This window comes from Gobio gobio (genome assembly GCF_949357685.1).
Source record: "Gobio gobio genome assembly, chromosome: 22".
Lineage (NCBI taxonomy): Eukaryota > Metazoa > Chordata > Actinopteri > Cypriniformes > Gobionidae > Gobio > Gobio gobio.
The window spans coordinates 9,476,711-9,497,737 of NC_137118.1; the positions used below are offsets into that span (position 1 = coordinate 9,476,711).

The window sequence follows — 21,027 nt, forward strand, 5'->3', positions numbered from 1 at the left end:
AATTATTGTAATAAATGATGACGAGAGCGACTCTGTTATGGAAAGCAGCACAACTTTGTCTGTCTCTTTGTTTGTTCTAACAGAAAATTAACTGCAGCACCGCCAGTCGTACGGTGGGCGTGCTACATATACTGGAACCAGACTATCACACTCCATCGGTGCAAGCCCCCAGATATCAACCAAAAAGCAGCGACCACCAAAGCCGATGGGCCCAGCTCGCCCTCCCCCTCCTCCAGTGATATTCCTTCGGTCACAACGCCAGGGCCCACACCCTCCTCCATCTGTTGTAGGTGACCCAAAAACAACTGATACCAGCTCTGAGTGATTTGTGTCGGGGGCGCACCGCTATGATAACAGTAACTTTATCAAATGTGTACAGAACAAGTGGGAACCAAGTGTGCCTGTTGCTTTCTCTAATTTTGTTCTATTACGTGATAGAAAAATCTATGGCCTTCTCAAGCCGTATGGCAAACCTATCTAATCTGCTGCCTATTAAACATCAAACTAATATTACCATGGGGACAAAAACAGGTTACACACTTTCTAAACTGACATATACTTACATGTTTATCACTTTTAGCTGTGGTTTATGTAACTTCAAATGGTTTCCTTTAAAATGACACCACAATTCTGTATTTAGACCACTGTATGTGGGTATGAGAAGATTTTCAATTTGGGTAACCCAAATCCAGGTGGAAATCCCCAAAAATGGTCCCAGAGCATAACTGAAGTCATTGCATTTGAAAACAAAGATGAAATTCTCAAGGTGAATGCATACCTTGACACTAGGAGTCAAACAACTAAAAATCAAGTCTTAATCTTGGTGTGATTCTGGAGTCTGACCTTAGCTTCAGTAGTCATGTAAAAGCAATAACTAAATCAGCTTACTAACATCTCAAAAATATATCAAGAATCAGATGCTTTGTTTCCAGACAAGACTTAGAGAAACTTGTTCATCGCCAGTAAGGTGGACCACTGTAATGGACTCCTCACCGGCCTTCCCAAAAAGACCATAAGACATCTGCAGCTCATACAGAACTGCCAGGATTCTGAGAAGAACCAGAAAATATGACCATATTACACCAGTCCTCAGGTCTTTACACTGGCTTCCAGTTACATTTAGGATCGATTTTACAGTATTATTACTGGTATATAAATCACTTAATGGCCTAGGACCTCAATACATTGCAGATATGCTCATAGAATATAAACCTAACATATCACTCAGATCATTAGGATCATAGCAGTTAAGAAGTTTCTGGAAGAGAAATTGAAACTGCGTGGGTGATTAATCGGAGCGTGGATTGAAATAGTCCAGCTCTGCCTGGCCGATTTTAGGTGAAAGATTGGATCTGCAGGAGACGTCCGACAAATTATTTAGGCGCGCTGAAAGAAATCCACAGAGAAAAAGACAACCAGTATGGGGAAGTCCCAGAGCAAATGGGGAAATTAGTTAAAGAGCACCTATCATGGCATTTAAAATGTTCCAAATATTGTTTTAGAAGTCCCCAACAACAGTTTTGCATGCATGCAATGACAAAAAAGACTTTAGTTTTCTTATAATATGCATTTATTTTTACCTGTACTTACCCACCGGCCGTGAGGTGAAGACCACATGTCCCAGGATTCTGCGCTCAAACGTGGCGTCATCAAACTACGCCTTTGTTTTGAACAGACGACCTCTAGTGGACGGAAAAGTTACATAGTGTAGCTTTAAATTTAAGCTGAAATGTTTTACCAGATGAGAAGTCTATATCATATTTTTACTCTTTTAATTCCCTTTATAACTGTATCATCTTTGTATCTCTTTTTAAATCCTTTTATAACTGTTGTCATTTTCGTTACTTTTATTTTGTGATTCATTTAATTCCCATTTCTATGTAAAGCACTTTGAATTACCATAGTGTATGAAATGTGCTATATAAATAAACTTGCCTGGCCTACAAAACCATGTAGGAAGACACATCATGACCATATTCCAGGATCTTGACCAAGAAATGTTGCACCTCTTGATGAAAATAAATGTTCTGAAGTTATTTCCATCAAGAGGTGCATACATTTTTGTCAAGATGTTGTATTGACAATGCAAGAATCTAGCACTCTGTAAAGTCTCCTCCAGCACATCCCAAAGACTTTCAATGACTCAGAGGTGCCGATTCATGTGTGAAACTGATTCTTCAAGCTCCCTCCCAACCATTCTTTCACAATTTGAGCCTGATGAATCTTGACATTGTCATCGTGGCCATAGCCATGTCTTCCATTGTTTTATAGTGTGCTTAAACTGTTTTATCTGCTTAAGATTCACAATAGCTCTCAATGGATTCAAACACAATGAATGAAATACTCCTTCTGTCTGGGGGAATAGAGTGGACACTAACACTGGCACACTTCAACGATGTCCCAATCATCCAGAGAGATTGGATTGTTGGCCTCAGGTGTTGTGAGAGTGTTTGTAGACGTGCCTACTTGGGAGGTTGAGTGGAGTGGAGTGGAGTGCTGGTGTGGGTATATTGTTGTCCAATAGGAGCATCTGCGAGACGGGAAGCGGTGATAAGTAAATTTGGATGCAATGATCATTCTATGAAGTTATACTGCTCCCCTTCTGGACGCATTGGCTGTATGCATAATGCCGGTGTAGATTATGCCATATCCCGATCTCCAAGCACAAGGAGCTGGATGAAAATGTTTAATGATATTATCAATCTGCAATCTGACTTGTGTTGCAGCCTGGAGTCATAAAGAACACCATGCACGTTCAATATCCCCCTGAATAAACCTGGTCTCTCTCTCTCTCTCTCTCTCTCTCTCTCTCTCTCTCTCTCTCTCTCTCTCTCTCTCTCTCTCTCTTTTTTCCTTTTTGAGTTTGGGTTCCTTATCATTGTCACCTTTGGCTTACTTAGTTGGGCTTTAAAAGACACTTAATATTCAGTAATATTATTGCACGCACACTATTGGGTGAGAACTAAATTTGAACTGATTTGAGATTGGTTGTGTTTCTCAAAAGCATTGTGATCCTACTTGGGCTCACAATGCTTTTGGGAAACGCGCCCCTGGACGATGACGCCACTGTTTTCTGCAGAGCTGCTTTATAGCTGATTGGACTTTGTGAAGAATTTTGAAACATCGAAACTTTACTGAAAGGAATCAACATTGAACTGACTCGAGCTGAATAACCACACTAATTGTCTTCTGTAGAGCTGCTTATAGCTGAATTGAACTAATTTCATAACTGATTAACTTTAGGCAACACAGTTATTGAACAGAACTGAATCAACACTGAACTGACTTGAGCTGAATCACTTGAATTTGTCTCATACACTGTGTGATGTTTGCATCATTCATTGTTATTTTCCTGCTTATTACTGTGAAGCTGCTTTGAAATAATCTGTATTGTATAAAGCACTATATAAATATGGATCAAAGGTTGTGTGATTTGCGTGATTGACTGCCATCTAGAATGTTCCAAATGGGTTATAATGTTCCATTTCAGTAATGATGTTAATTACAGCTTATTTACACCCAGGCTGGACTGGGGCAGAATTTGAGAAAGTTTAATGTATCTCAAAAGAGGAATAATTTACATTAACCTAGTTAAGTTCTGGCCATATCATTGTTCCTTTTGTGAGTCTGGCTAACTATCCCCTCTCTATCTGGATCAATAACAATAACATCAAAGTATAGAAAATTCTGTGGTATAAAATGACAAAATAGGTGCAAATAGGCGATAATAATAACAGCAAATCTTTTTTTCGTTTTCGAAGTGACTAAGCTGGTCCCTGAGTCACTGAATCATACACTGAACCGATTCTTTTAGAAAAGATGATTCAGTAACAATAATTTTGTGCTGTGCGCTTTGCTTGTTGCAAATCCTGCTGTGTGTGGCGTCGTTTGGAACTAACTGGAAAATGGCAACACGTCATATAGCAACATTTCTAAAAATGTAAGTTAAGCAACATTAAACTTCTTGTTTATTAAACTGTTGTATAAAAGCCTGTGGGTGTGTGGCTACGGCCGAAACACAGCCGTGTTTATAGGAACGACACCACTCACTCGTGTGACATTACATGAGCTCGTGACAGCGGCTTAGGTATTTTACAAATTTGATACAATAATTGAATGGCCTAATTAAGTGACTACCCTTATCATGTTTTATCATTATGAAAATCTGTTCTTGGCAACTGCCCTGTTACGTTTCCTCTCCTTATCATTAAGTTACAGCTTTTAAAAAGTTCGTATCTGGCTTTAACTTGTCCAAAAGACTTCCTGAGGCCTAAACCATGAGTTCCATCTTAAAACTGTCAGAATCCAGGTATGGACAGCAGCCAGTGATGAAGAAACTGGCAGGAAATTGAACAGTTACAGTACGATTAGACATTTCATCTGATTCCCTCAGTAGCGTTTTGCTGAAAATGAACATCCTGTTTCTGAGGACAAACCTGCAGAGTAAGTGATTGTGTAAATGAATAATAAAGCTTTTCCTATCACTTATAAGATTCATATTGAGCTATAGTGATAAAAAAAAGGTGTAATGCTAGCAGAAAATGTTTTTGAATGAATAATACGCATAATGTAGATATTTTATATGTAATACACCTAAACATTTCCAGATGGTCATACTATTGTAAGACCCTCTGACTCTCTTCTTTCTGTCTCTGTAAATATGGAAGGTCCTTCTTAGGCGTGCTGGGTTGATTCTCTCTCTGTATTAATCTTTGTGTGTGTTTGAGACAGTAAGATAAGGTGAGGGGAGATATAAAGGCCGGTTCCCTGTTACTCGCTCCCATTCCTTCTGTTTTTTTGAGTGGGTTTTGTCTGCAGGGAATATTCCTCAGCATGATATTCTTGTTCACGGCCACCTTCACCATCCTGGCACTTTCTTCCCTGGACCAGGTGGATTCTTCAGCCTATGACACGCAAGTCACTCACAGTCGCATCAAGGCTAAGGAGGAAGGGTAAGATTTTTTAAAAAGTTCACCTTTGCTGACTGGGAAAAGGGTGGTTAATATTGTTAATGACTTCAAACATAAAACACACATTGAAATGCTGGGACTCAAAAATGCAATTTAAACCATTACAAAACTAAAACAACAAGAAGCATTATGATGCATAAACATAAAATGATTTTGTACTGTTTTTTGGTTACTAATGTCATAATTTTTTGATTGGTACCAAGCTATATACCTACCAAATCCAATCTCATTGTGTTAGCTTTTTACTTAAATGATTCTGACATAATATTTGTAATGGGGGAAAAAATTAAAAGGAAACACAAAATAAGATTTTGATCTATTTTATCTCTCAGACTTGCATTGCATTCTTATATTAAGTCATTTTTTAAATCTTGCACAATATGAACCTAACACACAATCATATAATATATAAATAATATATATTTATAAATAAAATGTTTAAAAAGCATTCTTGCATTTAATTAGAACTGAATCTGAAAGATTACATTTTATAAATATGTTTATGATATAATATTTCTGTTTTTGAAGACAAAGAGTAAGATGTTTTTTTTATTTTGCTAAACTTATTCACTTTACAATAACAGAAATCTGTGTATCATCATGTCATTTTAAAGGGATAGTTCACCCAAAAATGAAAATGTTGTCATTTACTCACCCTCAAGTTGTTCCAAACATGTATGAGTTTCTTTGTTCTGCTGAACACAAAAGAAGACATTTTAAAGAATGTTTGTAACAAAGCAGATAGAGCAACCATTGACTACCATAGTACCACCCCCCCCCCCCACTCACTATGGTAGTCAATGGTTTCTGTTACAAAAATTCTTCAAAATATCTTCTTTTGTGTTCAGCAGAATAAAGAAACTCATTCATGTTTGGAACAACTTGAGGGTGAGTAAATGACAACATTTTCATTTTTGGGTGAACTATCCCTTTAAAATGCAGAATATTTGATTCATTAACCAGAAATGTATTTCTAAAACATAAAAAGATTAAAAAGCTAATTTTCAGGACTTTAAAGTAGTTCTTTCAAGCAAATTGTCAGGACTTCTATATAATCACCTGCCTAATTGAACACCCCTGTGGCCTTTAAGTCTGTCATGTCTGCAGTTATCAACCATCCCCAGAGGGTTATTTTTTAACACACATGCTCCCATCCCTCTTTTTTTTCCAGGCCCAATGTGTGCGCTTTACTGCAGGTCATGGGGACGAACAAAACGTACTTCAGCACTTGCATTTACTGGAACAAGAAATCCATCTGTGGCAAGAAGGCGTAAGTCATCCATCGTTTCACTCTGACACTCTCTGCTTTAGCCAGGTTTCTGCCCGTGATCTCATCAGAGGTCAAAGGTCGCTGTGAAACAGTGCCTGTGGTTCTTGGGTGAAGAGATGCTTATTTCATGTAAACAGGATTGGGTGAAGGTGGGTCACGATGGTGATGGATTACATTTATTAGGCTTGTTTTGTGCCGTAGGGTGTGTTCAAGCCCAGACAGCAAATAGTGTTGGACCAGATCTGGCCCACATCTGGTATGCGTGTAATCCACATGTTCCAGATGTGGCCCGGATGTTGCTGTGTGGGAGGCTAGTGAATGAAACGGAAGCATTTGAAGCTGTTGTGTACACTTCATAAATACCAGGGCCCGTATTCATAAAGAATCTTAATGCAAAGAGTAGCTCCTAGTGACAAAATTCTAAGAATTTTTTTTGAAATGTGGGCGTTTACTCTTAAAATGAACTAAAAAATCCTAGTAAAGAAAAAAGTAATTCAGAAAGCATCTTAACCCTTAAAAGAGGTCTTAAGGTCAAATTTGTTAGGAGCACGGATGGGGACTTTTAAGAGCCTTAAGAGTTTCTTTAGCAGCAGAGAAAATGGCAGAAAGACGAAGAGGGAGAAGAAATGTGTTGCAGACAATGGATGACAGTGACTTAATAAGACCTATAGATTAGATCGTGCAGGGATCATGTTTGTTGCATTAAACCATAATAAACCCAACTTTCAAACCACCAATTAAATAGACATGCCAGCAATCAGTGTAATTGGAAAGAGTCGAACAATGTTTATAATTCTAAGCCAATCAAATACCTTATAGAAAATTAACAGCATGGTAAATAATAAAAGGATTTATATACATATATTTATAATGTGTGTGTGTGTGTGAGTGAGAGAGAGAGAAAGGTAAAATAGGACAATTTGCGGTTGTAATTTCAAAGTGAAGGCTTAGAATAGACCCTATACTTAAGAGCGCTCCTTTATTCCCCTTTTTGGACAACCAACCAATCACAGTCTTCAAAAGACTGTGTCATACGTAGCAACGGGGTCAGCCCCTCCTCTTCAATAAGATAAAAGTTTTTGTATTTTCCTTGCTCAGAGTTGCTCTCAGATCGGTCCCGAATAGCTCTTAAGCTAAGACTCCTACGTAAAAGTTTTTAAGCTAAATTAGGAGTTTTCTGAGAGGACTCTAACCCTTGGTTTCACAGACAATGCTTAAGCTAATCCTAGACTAAAATGCATGTTTGAGCTGTTTTAACTGAAAGAATCTTGCACTGACAAATCTTAAAATATGTCAGTGGCATTGTTTTGTCTCAAGATGCACACCAGTAATGTTTTTTTTCTTGGGCACGTTTATAAAAGTTACTTAAATGTCCTAATTGAACTAAGGCCTAATCCTGGCTTAGTCTAAGCCCTGTCTGTGAAACCGGGCCTTAGAATCTTTATGAATACGGGCCCAGGGGTCCGTTCTTCGGACCTCGATTAATACATCAGAGTTGATTTGATACATCCCAGATCTTCTAATCGTGATAACTGATCTCTGGCAAGACAGCGACGTAATGACATCATATAATTAAAAAAGCTTTTCAAATTAATGCACGGCTAAGATTAACTGTACAACATGTGTGTAAAACTACAATACAATGATAAAGTAATTATTCCATCACAAATAAATATTTCAATCAAGTGGCTGTGTCTGTAGTATTATACACAACATTATAATATTATTATAAAATACATTTTTATATTATTATTATTGTTATTATTTCAAATAATTATTGCCCCTGGTTCAGTAAGGAACTCTTGGAATAAAGTAGCAGTGGTTGGGACAAATGTTAAGTATCAACGGCGCTTAAAAAGATGCAATCTAATCCTGTTTACATGAAATAAACCTCTCGAGCAGGTTTAATCTTAAGGACCTGTTGCTATGACAGCAAGCTTCTGCGAAGCTCATCCTGGACTTGCTGTCATAGCAACAGGTCCGTAAAATCAAACCTACTCGGGAGCAGGCTTATTTCATATAAACAGGATTCTTGAGGTGATACTTAAAATCTATCCCAGACACTGCAACTTTATTACAAGAGTTCCTTACTGAACCAGGGGCAATAATAATTTAAGATAATAACAATATAAAAATGTATTTTAAAATAATATTATAATGTTGTGTATAATACTATAGACAGCCACTTGATTGAGATATTTATTTGTGATGGAATAATTACTTTAAAATTTTAATGGATTCTTACACACATGTTGAGCCGTGCATTAATTTGAGTGGTGACAGATATTATGGGAGTGGCTTGATGCAGCGCAAGAGATGCAGATAACTTGATCTTGATCCTTACAGGAACAAGCCACTTTTTTTGAAAATCATTTTCCAACTTTCCCCTAGAGTTAAACAGTTGAGTTTTACCGTTTTCGAATCCATTCAGCCGATCTCTGGGTCTGGCGGTAGCATTTTTAGCATAGCTTAGCATAGATCATTGAATCTGATTAGACCGTTAGCATCTCACTCAAAAATTAAATCGAAATTTTTCCTATTTAAAACTTGACTCTTCTGTAGTTACATCGTGTTCTAATGTTGCCTTCACGTGCTCTCGGAATTATCGTAATATACAAGTTTCCTAGGTAAACATTGCACATGAACGCCCTCACATTTTGAAACTTGAATGCAATGCGCTCGTAATCACGACTTCAGAAGTCGGAATCATCAAATTTCCGATAGCACGTGAAGGCAGCATAAGACCGACAGAAAATTAAAAGTTGTGATTTTCTAGACCGATATGGCTAGGAACTATTCTCTCATTCCTGCATAATAATCAAGGAACTTTGCTGTCGTACCATGGGTGCAGCAGTGCAATGATATTACGCAGCGCCTAAAAATAGGCCCCAGCACACTCTCTGTGCAAGCAGGTTGTCAGGTTGGTTTATTTACAATATTTATTTATTGTTGCTCCAGTGGCTTCTCTCTCTGTTTTCTCCTCATATGCCACACTAATTTACTGCATCTTCGCTGAGAGGATGATGTAAGCTTGTTTCTGGGCTCTATAAGACTATGATGGAAGCCTTAGGGACTGGGGGGGTATTCCAGAAAGCAAGGTTAACTTACCGTCGCATATACCTTGAACTCTCGGTTGATTAACCCAAGCCTTGCTTTCTCGAGGTATGCTGGTTCCAAAAACGCGTCCAGAAGTAATGCTGCCTTCACGTGCTATTGGAATTATCGTAAATACAAGTTTCCTAGGTTAAAATTTACTCTGATGTCGTGTTTACCACTGGGAAGTTCGGAAATAATTTTGATACCCAAATTCCCGAGATGGCCGTGACATAAACTTTAAACATGGTGGCGGGGAGAACTACTGCTGTGGCAGGTGTGGTTTTATTAGTTTTTTCCCCAAAACAGCTAGGTCGTCTTGTCTTGACATTAATGTAGTGCATATTTACATGTACGAGTAATCATTTGAAGCATATTGCATGTTTGATACACAGCGAAAATGGCCTGCATTTGACTGAAATTACAGAATCGGCAGAAAGCGGACTATCTGGAATGTTTATAGGGTTGTGCAGTGCATGGGACACTACATATGATGTTGGTTTTAATAAGATTGTCCCAATAAATAGGCAAAAATAAACCTGGTGTCCTCCATGATTCCTGTTCATTCCGACAACAAAGCACTTGAATGCAACAAGCTCGTCATCACGACTTCTAAAGTGGGAAGTAGGACATTTCCGATATATTCAAGATTCAAGATTCAAGAGTTTTATTTGTCACATACACAGTTATATACACAATATACAACTGGCAGTGAAATGTAAACAGGTCCGCTCCATGGACAGTGCAAATAACAGTTACAAGAACACAAGGGGAAATTAAAATAGAAATAGAATAAAATTAGAATAAAAAGTATTAACATAAGTAGAGTTATAAATAAATCAAGTAAGATAAAAATAGGAAATAAGATAAAAATAAAAAATAAAATAAAAATATAAAATATAAAATAAGTGGATATGATAAGTGAGAAACTGTAGACTTAAAAATAAGTGGTTAACATAATATATATATATATTTATATATAGAGAAGTATGATGTGCATACAATCGGTATAATTGCAAATGGAGTATAATGTGCAAACAGGAGTATGATGTGCAAACAGGTTATTACAGGTTGTTACACAGTAACAATAGGAAAGTAAAGTGCAGTGCAATGGCAGTATGTGGATGTTAATCTTTAAACTGGATGTTTATGCGTGTGCGGGGTGAAGTGAAGTCACGTGACTGAGTTCAGGAGTCTGATGGCCTGGGGGAAGAAACTCCTCCTGAGTCTTTCAGTCTTTGCCATCAGGCTACGGAAGCGCTTACCAGATGGCAGCAGGGTGAAGTGAGAGTTTGCAGGGTGATTAATGTCTCTGATGATTTTAGTAGCTCTACTTCTGCAGCGTTTGGTGTAGATGTCCTGCAGAGACGGGAGAGCTGAGCCTGAGATGCGCTCGGATAAGCGCACCACTCTTTGCAGGGCTTTGCAATCGTGACTGGTGCTGTTCCCGGGTAACACACAAGACATTCTCAACAGAGTGACGAATTGATGATTCGAAGTGCGCCATTCTACTTCCTCCTTCTTCTTTTGTTGAATGCCGATTTATTTAACCTATTTAGTCCACCTATTTGGTGGATATGCAATCCTTTTTTCAATGCCTTCGTTTAAAATGGGTCTGTTGAAAGTGCTATATAAATGCAGTCCATTTACCATTTGACCCTGGAACTTAACCTCTGTAGTATGGAAGTAAAATAATGCCAAATGTTTTTTGAAACAGAATAGCTTGTTGAATTGCACTACTTGAAAAAATATAGATAGATAATGATGGTGGATGATGTAAATGTGTATCTTATTTGTAGCCATGAATATTAAGTAAATATTTTATAACAAAGGAACAAATTGGGTAGAGAATAAAATATTTTAAATGCTTACCAAAAACATATCTCAACAATGTCATTTGAATATGATGGTTATGATACTGTTTCAATTATATGACTCTTTCTTCACCCCCCCCCCCCCCCCCTTATTCTATGCAGGATAATATTATACGAGTGCTGCCCAGGTTATAAGAAGTTAGACGGGAAGCGTGGGTGCCCTGCAGGTCTGTTTTCATTCTTTCCATCAATAGGAATTTTACATAGTATTTTATATTTTCTTACGAGTTTGCTGAGTGGTTGTTAGTAATTTGCTATATGATTGCTAAGCCCAAGCAGCACGATTTGAGGTGTCCATCATGTCTGTAGTGCAAATAACTTAACATTCACATGTCAAAGGTTAATACATATGGTTATTTTTGTTGGTAAACTGTGGATTGCGCAAACAATTACAATACATTTGACTTCAGTTTAAGGTCATGCTTAGATTAAATGTGAGGTTATTCATTAGCTATGAGTTCAGTGGAGGAGAACATTAGTTTTTGTTCTCTAAACAAAACCCAGACCCAGCTGGCTGTACTTATACATGAGGTTAATGAGCCACCCCAGATAGCATGCAATCATTGAAACAATGTTGAGTCAGTGTTGATGCGTCAACGCAAATTACATTGAAATAATGTTACAAAGTGATGTTGCTTTAGCATCACTCTTGCACCCTCAGTTAATGTTGAAGCAATACTGAGATTTTAACCACAAATCAATGGTAATAAAAATTTATCCAACATTACAAAGTGATATTTTTTCAACATCACTTTTGCACCCTCAGTTACTGTTAAAACAATGTTGAGATTTCAACAAAAAAATCTATTGTAATATCATTGAATCAACATTATGAACTGATGTTAGTTCAATATCACGTTTGCACCCGCATTTAAAGGGATAGTTCACCCAAAAATGAAAATGTCATAATTTACTCACCCTCAAGTTGTTCCAAACCTGAAATAGTTTCCTTGTTCTGCTGAACACAAAGGAAGACATTTTGAAGAATGTTTGTAACAAAGCAGATAGAGCAACCATTGACTACCATAGTATTCTACATCACTGATGTTGAATCTGAAAATGCAACTGAAATGTAATGACAACATAAAACAATGTTGCCATTCCAGAAAGCAAGGTGAATTTACAACAGAGTGACGAAATGATGATTCACCATGGAAACAGACAGCGCGCCATTCTACTTCCTCCTTCTTCTTTTGTTTAATTGCGATTTACATAACCTACTTAGTGCACATCGCCACCTATTTGGTGGGTATGCAATCCTTTTTAAATATATATACTGTATATTAATTATATAACACGCATCTGAATAACTCTTAAGCAAACTAACCCTGGAGCATAACCTACTCTGAACAAAACTAATTCTTTAGAATTAATATATAATATTGTATATTATATAACTGAAAAAAAATTGGTTATATTAATAACTATATTAATGATATAAAACACCTCTGAATACCTCTCAAGCAAACTAACCCTGGAACACAACCTGCTCTGCAGCAGGTTATGTTCAGAGAGTGAGTTGCTATGGCCTGAAAGTTACCTCTGTTTTTGGAACCGAAAGTTGAGGTTATCCGCTTACTTACTCTTAAACATACCCGGGTATGTCACACAACCTGCTTTCTGGAATACCCCCCAGGTGGTCCAACGGTTCAGGTTTTAAAAATCAGGCTTGCATCAGACTACTGCCTCTTTTCCTTTGGGTTCTCTGAACTCTGAAAGTCCATTCAATTGTCATAAATACAGTCACATTCAAGAATAATCACTATACTAATCACAATATGATTCACTTAAAAAAAGTTGCTCAACACAAAATATTCAAACTATGATTATAGTAGGGCTGGGCAATATATCGCATGACATTGTTAGGCGCATCTCGTCAGTAAAGCCGGTTCCTTGATTAGTAGTAAATCGCCATCACCTGCTTTCAGATAGAGCGGCATTTACTACACAGAGCCATAGTTCACTGACAAGCTGAGCCATATCGCATTAATTATCACGGATGTATCGCCTGCGATAATTAATGCGATATGGCTCAGCTTGTCAGTGAACTACGGCTCTGTGTAGTAAATATATCGCCCAGCCCTAGATTATAGTACCGTTAAATTCTGTATATTTATTCTAGTTTTCTAAAAATCTATTAATGCCTCAAAATCAAAATAAAGGGTGTCTGATTTTTCCCACAGAGTTTATCTCCAGCCTTAATTAAACACACCTGAAGCAGCGGATCAAGGTCATTAGGGTCAATGAAAACTTCAGGCAGGTGTGTTGAGCTAAACATGTAGTAGGGGAAGGCCTAGTCCACACGTACACGGGTATTTTTATAACCAGAGTTTCTACGCTATGATTGGCTGCCTGATTTCCACATGGGTCCCATCCATGGCACCGATGCACTGAGGGATGCCATGGGCTCAGTGAAACCCTTCTACAAGTTCCTTTACTTTGGACTCAGTGACAGGGCCCAAGTGGACTATAATAGCTTCATACACTTGCCTTACTATTTTGTATTATTGCATTCTGGCACCTCTGTTCTACAATACAATGAGATAACTGTGCATGTATCTGTATACATGTGATAAGCGCTGTTAGCAGAGTTATTAAAAGCTATGTCCGCCATTGCATAGACTTGACTCATGTAAACAAAAGAGATAACGGGTCACAATCTGACGTCAAACAAAGGAGAGAACGCACACTTCGAAATCTCCGGTTTCACCATCTTCACAACGCTGCAAACAGAGTTTCTAAAAATCTTCACCCTGACCGGAGTTTTTAAAAAAAACAGGAACTGGATATTGCATTTGCATGTGGACAAACACCGCGTAGAAAAAGCTGCGGTTTTGAAAATACCCGTGTTCGTGTGGACAGGGCCGAATAAACACCTCTGGGCTATGACCATAGACCATTACATAAATCTCAGTTCATTTTCTGTGAAACTACATAGCATTCAAATAACAAGTTAATCTTGAAGAATAAAAGAGCTTAGGTTTTTTCAACAAAAAATTCACCCTGAAATGAAAATTCTGTCATCACTTACTCTTACACCCTGTACGAGTGTCTTTCTTCTGCTGAACACAAAAGAAGAAATTTTAATGAATGACAGTTGACGGTAGCCATTGATTTCTATAGTAGGAAAAAATACTATGGATGTCAATGGCTGCCATCAACTGTCTGGTTACCAACATTCATTAAAATATCTTCTTTTGTGTTAAGCAGAAGAAAGACACTTGTACAGGTTTGGAACAACTTGAGGGTGAATAAATGACAATTTTCATTTCAGGGTGAACTATCCCTTTTAAAGGCCCACTGAAGTGCCTTAAAACGCGCAGCATTATTCAATGTGTTGATGTAATTTCCCCTGAAACGGCTCCAGCTGTTAGCAGCTCCTCCCCTTTTTTTGAAACAGCCAATAGCGTTTCGTTAATACCACAGTTTGACTAGAGCTTTTCTGTTTGGTAAAGATGATAATCGCTAACCGTTTATCATCATAATCTCCTCCATATCGCTTTGAAATACAGCATTCTGTGCAGAATTTAAATGGGTCTGATATGTTTTGTTGTCTGCGCCGACCCATGCATATGATCCGCGCTGCGCTCTCATGTCTCTAGTCCAGTGTTTCCCAACCGGGGTGGCAGGGTGCCGTCTGACGAGAGCCGGGGTGCCATGTAAAAGTCCATCAAATAAATTTTTTTTTTCTTCACATTTTTCAAATAATTCTCTCTTTGTAAACTTGCATGCGAGTGCTGCCGTATGTTTGAATATGACCAGTCATTTTCGCCGTCATCACCTGGGTGTAGTGTCAGAAGACGCGAATGAGAAGTCACGCGCGCTGTGAGAAAATGTGTCTCTGTGCACTCATCCGAAAGCGCGCACACGTCTCACAGCGCGCAAATATTGAGTTCTCTTTCAAGTCTCGCTCTTGAACGGACAAACTCACACAAAAAGAATGTCAACATGTCCATCTTGATGAGTATTCTAGCAGACATAGTCTGTATATGCCTTAAGTAACTTAATATTTGAGAAAGACGACGCATATCCGAGCATTAGGTCTTAAAGGGGCAGTAGCCTTTACTGCTGTCTGTTTAATGTCAAACAACAAAAGACAAGGACATCACTCACTGCTCTTGATTGAATAGCTTTTGTAAGTTTAATAGGATTAATCTTTAATGTATACAGTCAAATATGCAATGTTACTTTACATTTGATCAATTTCTGTTCCTGAAAACTAATGTTAGACATACCTGAAAAAACTAAAAGCATAGTTTATTTTATTAGTATCTTTGCTCAATAGTATTTATTTGTGCTGCTGCTTGTATTTAAATTATTTGTTCTTATTATTTTCTTTATTTTTATTTGACAGTAGTCCTTTTTTCCCTGACCAAATCAAATACTGAACCGCACCGAAACCGTGAACCTAAAACCGTGATACAAACCGAACCGTGAGCAAACTGTACCGTTACACCCCTAGCGTAACGTATGCGAGGGGATGCCACAAAATGGAGAACATTTTCAAAGGGTGCCATGACTGAAAAAAGGTTGGGAAACACTGCTCTAGTCAACGGCTCTGGTCTAGACTGTGTGTGTGCGCTGGTGCGTGAAACTAACGTGAAACCAGACTTCATTCGCCTCAACTGAAAGCATATTTACACTGTCTGAATCGTTTCCTATCACATGTATAGTGCGCTATGTGCCATTCACCACGTAGAAAATAGTAAATGTGTGAACAGCTGACCGATTTCAGCCACTGCTTCAGCGTCTATTTATAGGGTAGGGGACGGCCGCTTCAGATTCTAGAGAGCATTTGATTGGACAGGAGATATGATGAGAAGATGAAGTCTGCGATGATGTCATCAAAATTTGTGATCCATTTTCGAATGCTTATATCTCCTAAATGTGAATTTCATCATTGTTTTGGAACACACCAGCTTATTCATAACCTTAAGGCTAACATAGTCATACTAAAAGCTAAAAAACGTCCATTTTGATTTCAGGGGGCCTTTAAAATAGCAGATTCACCTTATGTAGACCTTTTATCTCTTTAAATATCACAAAATAGCCATGTCAGTCACTTTCTCAAACACAAGATGTTTTTATCATTTGTGTTTCAGTGGAAACAGGCTGAATGGAGATCAGTTATATTGCCTAAATTGAATAGTGATTCAGGAATATGAATAATTAACTGATTAGTAAAGGAGCAAAGTGCTCTGCAAGCACTAATGGATGAAGACATGGGCTCTGTGTGCAGTGTTACATTCTTGCTCATGTTCACATCTCTTGCACTTCAAGAAATCTGTGAAATGATGTTAGAACTTTATTCAGAAATTTCCCAGTAAACATTACTAAAGCAAGATGCATTTTTTAAGAAATGTAGAAAACATTTTCTAATTACAGTTAGTAACAATACAAATCAAACGCAAATAACAAGCAGAGAAATAATATAAGGTAAATTGTACAAGAGAAATCATGTATGTCAGGTGGTTTAACACACAAAACTGTATAGGATCCACCTGTGTTTTCTCTCTAATGAAGAAACATCAATTAGACTACTGTGTGCTGCGTTCCAGTTCGTTTTTTATTATGTCCTTCACTCGCTAACTTCCCTCCGTCTCGTTCATTCGGATGTGCATCATTCATTGCTTACGTTGCATGAGTGCCCACTACTGGCGGAACCTTTGCAATGGACTGAACTGAAACGTCCTAAGCATTCACTCGGAATCCACTATGGGGTTGATTTATTGATTATTTTTTTTTTTACTTTCCTTTAAATAGTTTAATGCGGCATTCTATATGTATATAGGTGTGTTTTGGTTGTTTTAAATGTTTAAAAAAATAATTTAAATACCATTGAGTTGTTTGTGGTGGGGTAAATTAAACGTGCATTGTGGTATATGAAGATGCCTGAAGTGTACATATGAAGTAGACTCGCTCCCTCTATCAAAATCGAAGGAGCGAGGGTCTGTCCATATAAACTGCCCTCGTCCACTTCACGAAGTGGAACGAACTTCAAAATGGCGAGGGAAAGTGCTTAGGGAAATTCGCAAGTGTGTGCCTAAAAGTGGAGTGAAACGCAGCCATGCTTAACCAAAATGGGCGTTTGCCAATCAGTGGCCAATTAGTGGCCAATTTCAAACTACAATAGATTTTTCGGACAAACAAACGGAGTTGCAATGACAGCTGTCAGTGTGAAAACCTTACCACAAGATGTTTTTAGACACGGAATGTAACGTAGACCCCGTCCGAATGATGGCCAAACTTTACTGATGGGTTATGAAGTTTATTGCATCGTTTTTCACTCCAAAAAATAATCGTAAGAGCTGAACAAACAAAGCATAAGAAGTGCGCATTAACGTTGCTCTCTCCGTTGCATTACCATTAACATACACAGCAAATTACACAAAAACACTCATACAACCAACAGTAAACAGACATATACACAGAGCTTATGACTTTTCGGGGGTGAGGTTAATAACTGGTAAACTTTGTATCTGCAAAACAACTCCGATAAACTGCGTTCTAGCTCTCCCTTTTACTACCCGTAAACTAATACCCATCAAAATAAGAGTCCTCCTTAGTAAGACAGATAATGTAGACCGTAAACATATCTAAACTCACAGAAAATATAAAAAGAAATAAAAAATAAACAAAAAACAATAAATCACCATAACGTCTGTGACACAGAAGGACCACCTCTCGTCGAGTAGCATTCAAGTGGGACTTAAATATATAAAAGATTTTAAAATAAATATGGTGAGAGATTAATTTGGAAGCGATGGTTTACAGATCTCAGTGCAAACGGGAGAAGCCTCATGTTACGGTCGTCAGGATTGCAGATGACAACATCCAAACATTTAACCAGTTTAATATGGAGAAGCACTGAAATGTAGACCTTCGTGTTTTTGACCTAACGTTACACCGTTACATCACATGAGAACAGTTATTTCGGTTTGTATGTTAGCAGGGACTTTAATCATAACTTAATGAGAGTATGACAAACAGAAAATCCTCTCAGGAAACCTGGAATCACTGTTACAGTACCTCAGGCACGACGTTTTACAATATTTGTAGCATAAACAACATCAAACCGATGAGAGCTTCGGATTCTCCAATGTTTCTCTATGGCGCTGAAACCTAAAGTTGTCCGAGTTCCGCTCCCAGCGCAACTGATACTCAACTGCCATTGGCTCATCTGTGTTCGAGGGGCGGGGCTTACAGATAGGTCAATTGGATCAAAACTCAACATTGTATCAATGTCACCATGCTATCTGGGACAGCTTGTCTTGAACGTTTGTGCTTATTTCCTGTTACTTTTGTTCCGCCACCCAGTGGCCTGTTTTGACAGTGTTTACGGCACCCTGGATCTGGTGAAAGCCAGGATCACCCAGCAATACACCAACCAATCCAAACTGAGGGAAGAACTCGAGGGAGCAGGATCTTACACAATGTTTGCGCCCAGTGATGATGCCTGGGAAGAGTTAGATCCTGTGAGTTGTATTTCAGGCCATGTTCTACTTCATTTGAGCCGCAGTATTTGCATGCTATGTTTAAATCAGTTATCAAATGTATGTGTTATTAATAAGCATACTTGGAGCACTGAATGGAACTTACTAAAAAGAAGTAAAGAGAGGAATATGTCATCATCATGCTGTCATTTTCTGCTAACTTTTTTTCCTAGAGCAAAGCTCCTACATTTTAACACCATTTCTGTATATTTGCAGGCATCGAAAGCTGCCATGGTCAACCGGGGAAACACTGAGCTTTACAATGCACTCCACTATCACATGGTCAAGAAACGTCTTCTCACTAAAGACCTGAAGAATGATATGACCCTGGTGTCCATGAATAACAAAAAAGGCCTCTATATCAATCACTACTCTAATGGAGTACGTTTCTCTTTTATTTAAATTGACTCTATGTGTGAAATTGTATATGTTTTTTTTTGTTTTATTTATATACTGTTATTAATATTTTGAATTAACTTTTATATTTTTTGTTTTCATTTCAGTACACAGTTTAGTCTTTTATCTTATCTAATTCATTTCCGTTTTAGGTTTATTTATTTTATAAAATGTTTGTAATTCAATTATTTTAACATTTCTCATTTTTGTTTCTTTTTTAAGCTTACGTTTTTTCATGTAATCCTGTTTTATTTCTGCTTGATTTCAGTTACCGGAAATTATTTTTAAAATGTTTTTAGTTTTAGCTAACAATTGCAAAACTGTTGCGAAATGCACTTTTAAGATCCTGCCATCATATAGTCATATATGTTGTTTCAAACCTGTAAAAAAAAAATTCTGCTGTGAAACAAAAGAAGATACACACACACACACACACACACACACACGACCCACCGGTGGGTCCAATATTGCATCATCAATTAAAAAAATCTAGAAGTCGTGCAGCACAAAACTAGACATATATGGTATTGTTTAAAATATTAGAACCTCAGCTTTCTTGATAACACAATCACTTTTGCAGTTATGTTACATAGAAGAAGATAATAAGGTTTGAATTCGACCGATTGTTTTGATCGTCTTTGTTAGCTGCGATTGTTGGTGACGTCATCACGTATTGTGTCATGCTTCTAGACCAATCAGAGCCCGAGATCTCCCTTTACAAAGTTGAGGAGGCAGGCCTTCTTTTCAGTGGGCCTTTTAGCTTCAATCAGCGCAGATGAGTAGGAGTTATTAGATTGTTGAACAGATTAATCTCAATTACTTTTTTTTAGAAGGAGATATCAAGAAGATTCTTTTTTCCCTTTTTACTGCCACCTAGTGGAATCAACAGAAACTTTCTGAAGGGACATAGACCAAACAAGTTCAAAATTACAGATTTTCAAATAAAAAAAAAATATTTAAAAATATATAAAAATATGACTTTTTAAATGTGTTTATCATAAAATTGTGAATAAATACAATACAATATATGCAATATAGAGCGTTATAGATCTGTAAAATTCGATTTTCTTTCAATTTACTCCAATGTATGATGGTAGGACGATCTTTTAAATTCAGATATACCTAATTCTCTAAAAAATATTAAATATACTGCAGAGCTGAAGTGGTTAAAGAACATTTCAACCATTTTGTGCATTTAATGCAATTCAAATGGGTCCAAAAAAAACATTGATTGGACCCCATTGACTTTCACTGAGTGGACAAAAGAATATTATTGGTATTTTATTTCTGACTTATTTCAGTTAACTAAAATAATTGAAAACTGTTATGAAATGTACTTTGAAGATCCTGCCATCATGTTGTTTCAAACGTGTATAACTGTCTTTCTTCTGTGAAACAAAAGATATTTTACAGAAGGTTTCAGCAATGGGGTCCAAAACAACATTGACAACATTGAAGTCACTAAACTGATCTGTTTAAATGGTTTTACAGGTTGTCACTGTGAACTGTGCCCGGATCATTCACGGCAACCGGATCGCCACTAATGGAGTTGTGCATGTCATTGATCGGGTCATCAGTGCCACAAGCCAAACGATAAAGGATGTGCTCGAAAACAATGATGAGCTGTCTACACTGAACGTATGTGTTATTATGGTTTTGTAATCAAATATTATTAAAACTCCTTGGAGGCTTGCTGAACTTTTGAAATGATTTTTGAAGTTTAGACAAACATTTTGTTTAACTTCTTTTATAGAGGGTTTCTGTGAATTCGGGTCTATGGAACAAACTGGGCGAGCCCGGACACTACACACTTTTTGCTCCAACCAACAAGGCCTTTAATAAACTAAACAGGAACACCCTGGAAAGACTTTTGAGGGACAGAATTGTACTTAAAGGTAAACATCTTACTTATATTTTCTAGTAGACCACAA

The 21,027-nt window shown here is 37.5% G+C and overlaps 1 protein-coding gene across 1 annotated transcript in view; it reads left to right on the plus strand.

The window, feature by feature from the left end:
- Positions 1-4,833: 4,833 nt before the first annotated feature.
- The window catches only part of LOC307119155 (periostin-like), a gene marked incomplete at both ends in the record, with an annotated part of 32,518 nt that continues 16,324 nt past the window's right edge, over positions 4,834-21,027 (plus strand). The window contains 7 exons of the mRNA XM_079805234.1: positions 4,834-4,952; positions 6,142-6,240; positions 11,310-11,374; positions 18,525-18,682; positions 18,917-19,081; positions 20,588-20,734; positions 20,850-20,991. Coding sequence (XP_079661360.1) covers positions 4,834-4,952; positions 6,142-6,240; positions 11,310-11,374; positions 18,525-18,682; positions 18,917-19,081; positions 20,588-20,734; positions 20,850-20,991 — 895 coding nt within the window. The remainder of the gene's footprint in view (positions 4,953-6,141; positions 6,241-11,309; positions 11,375-18,524; positions 18,683-18,916; positions 19,082-20,587; positions 20,735-20,849; positions 20,992-21,027) is intronic.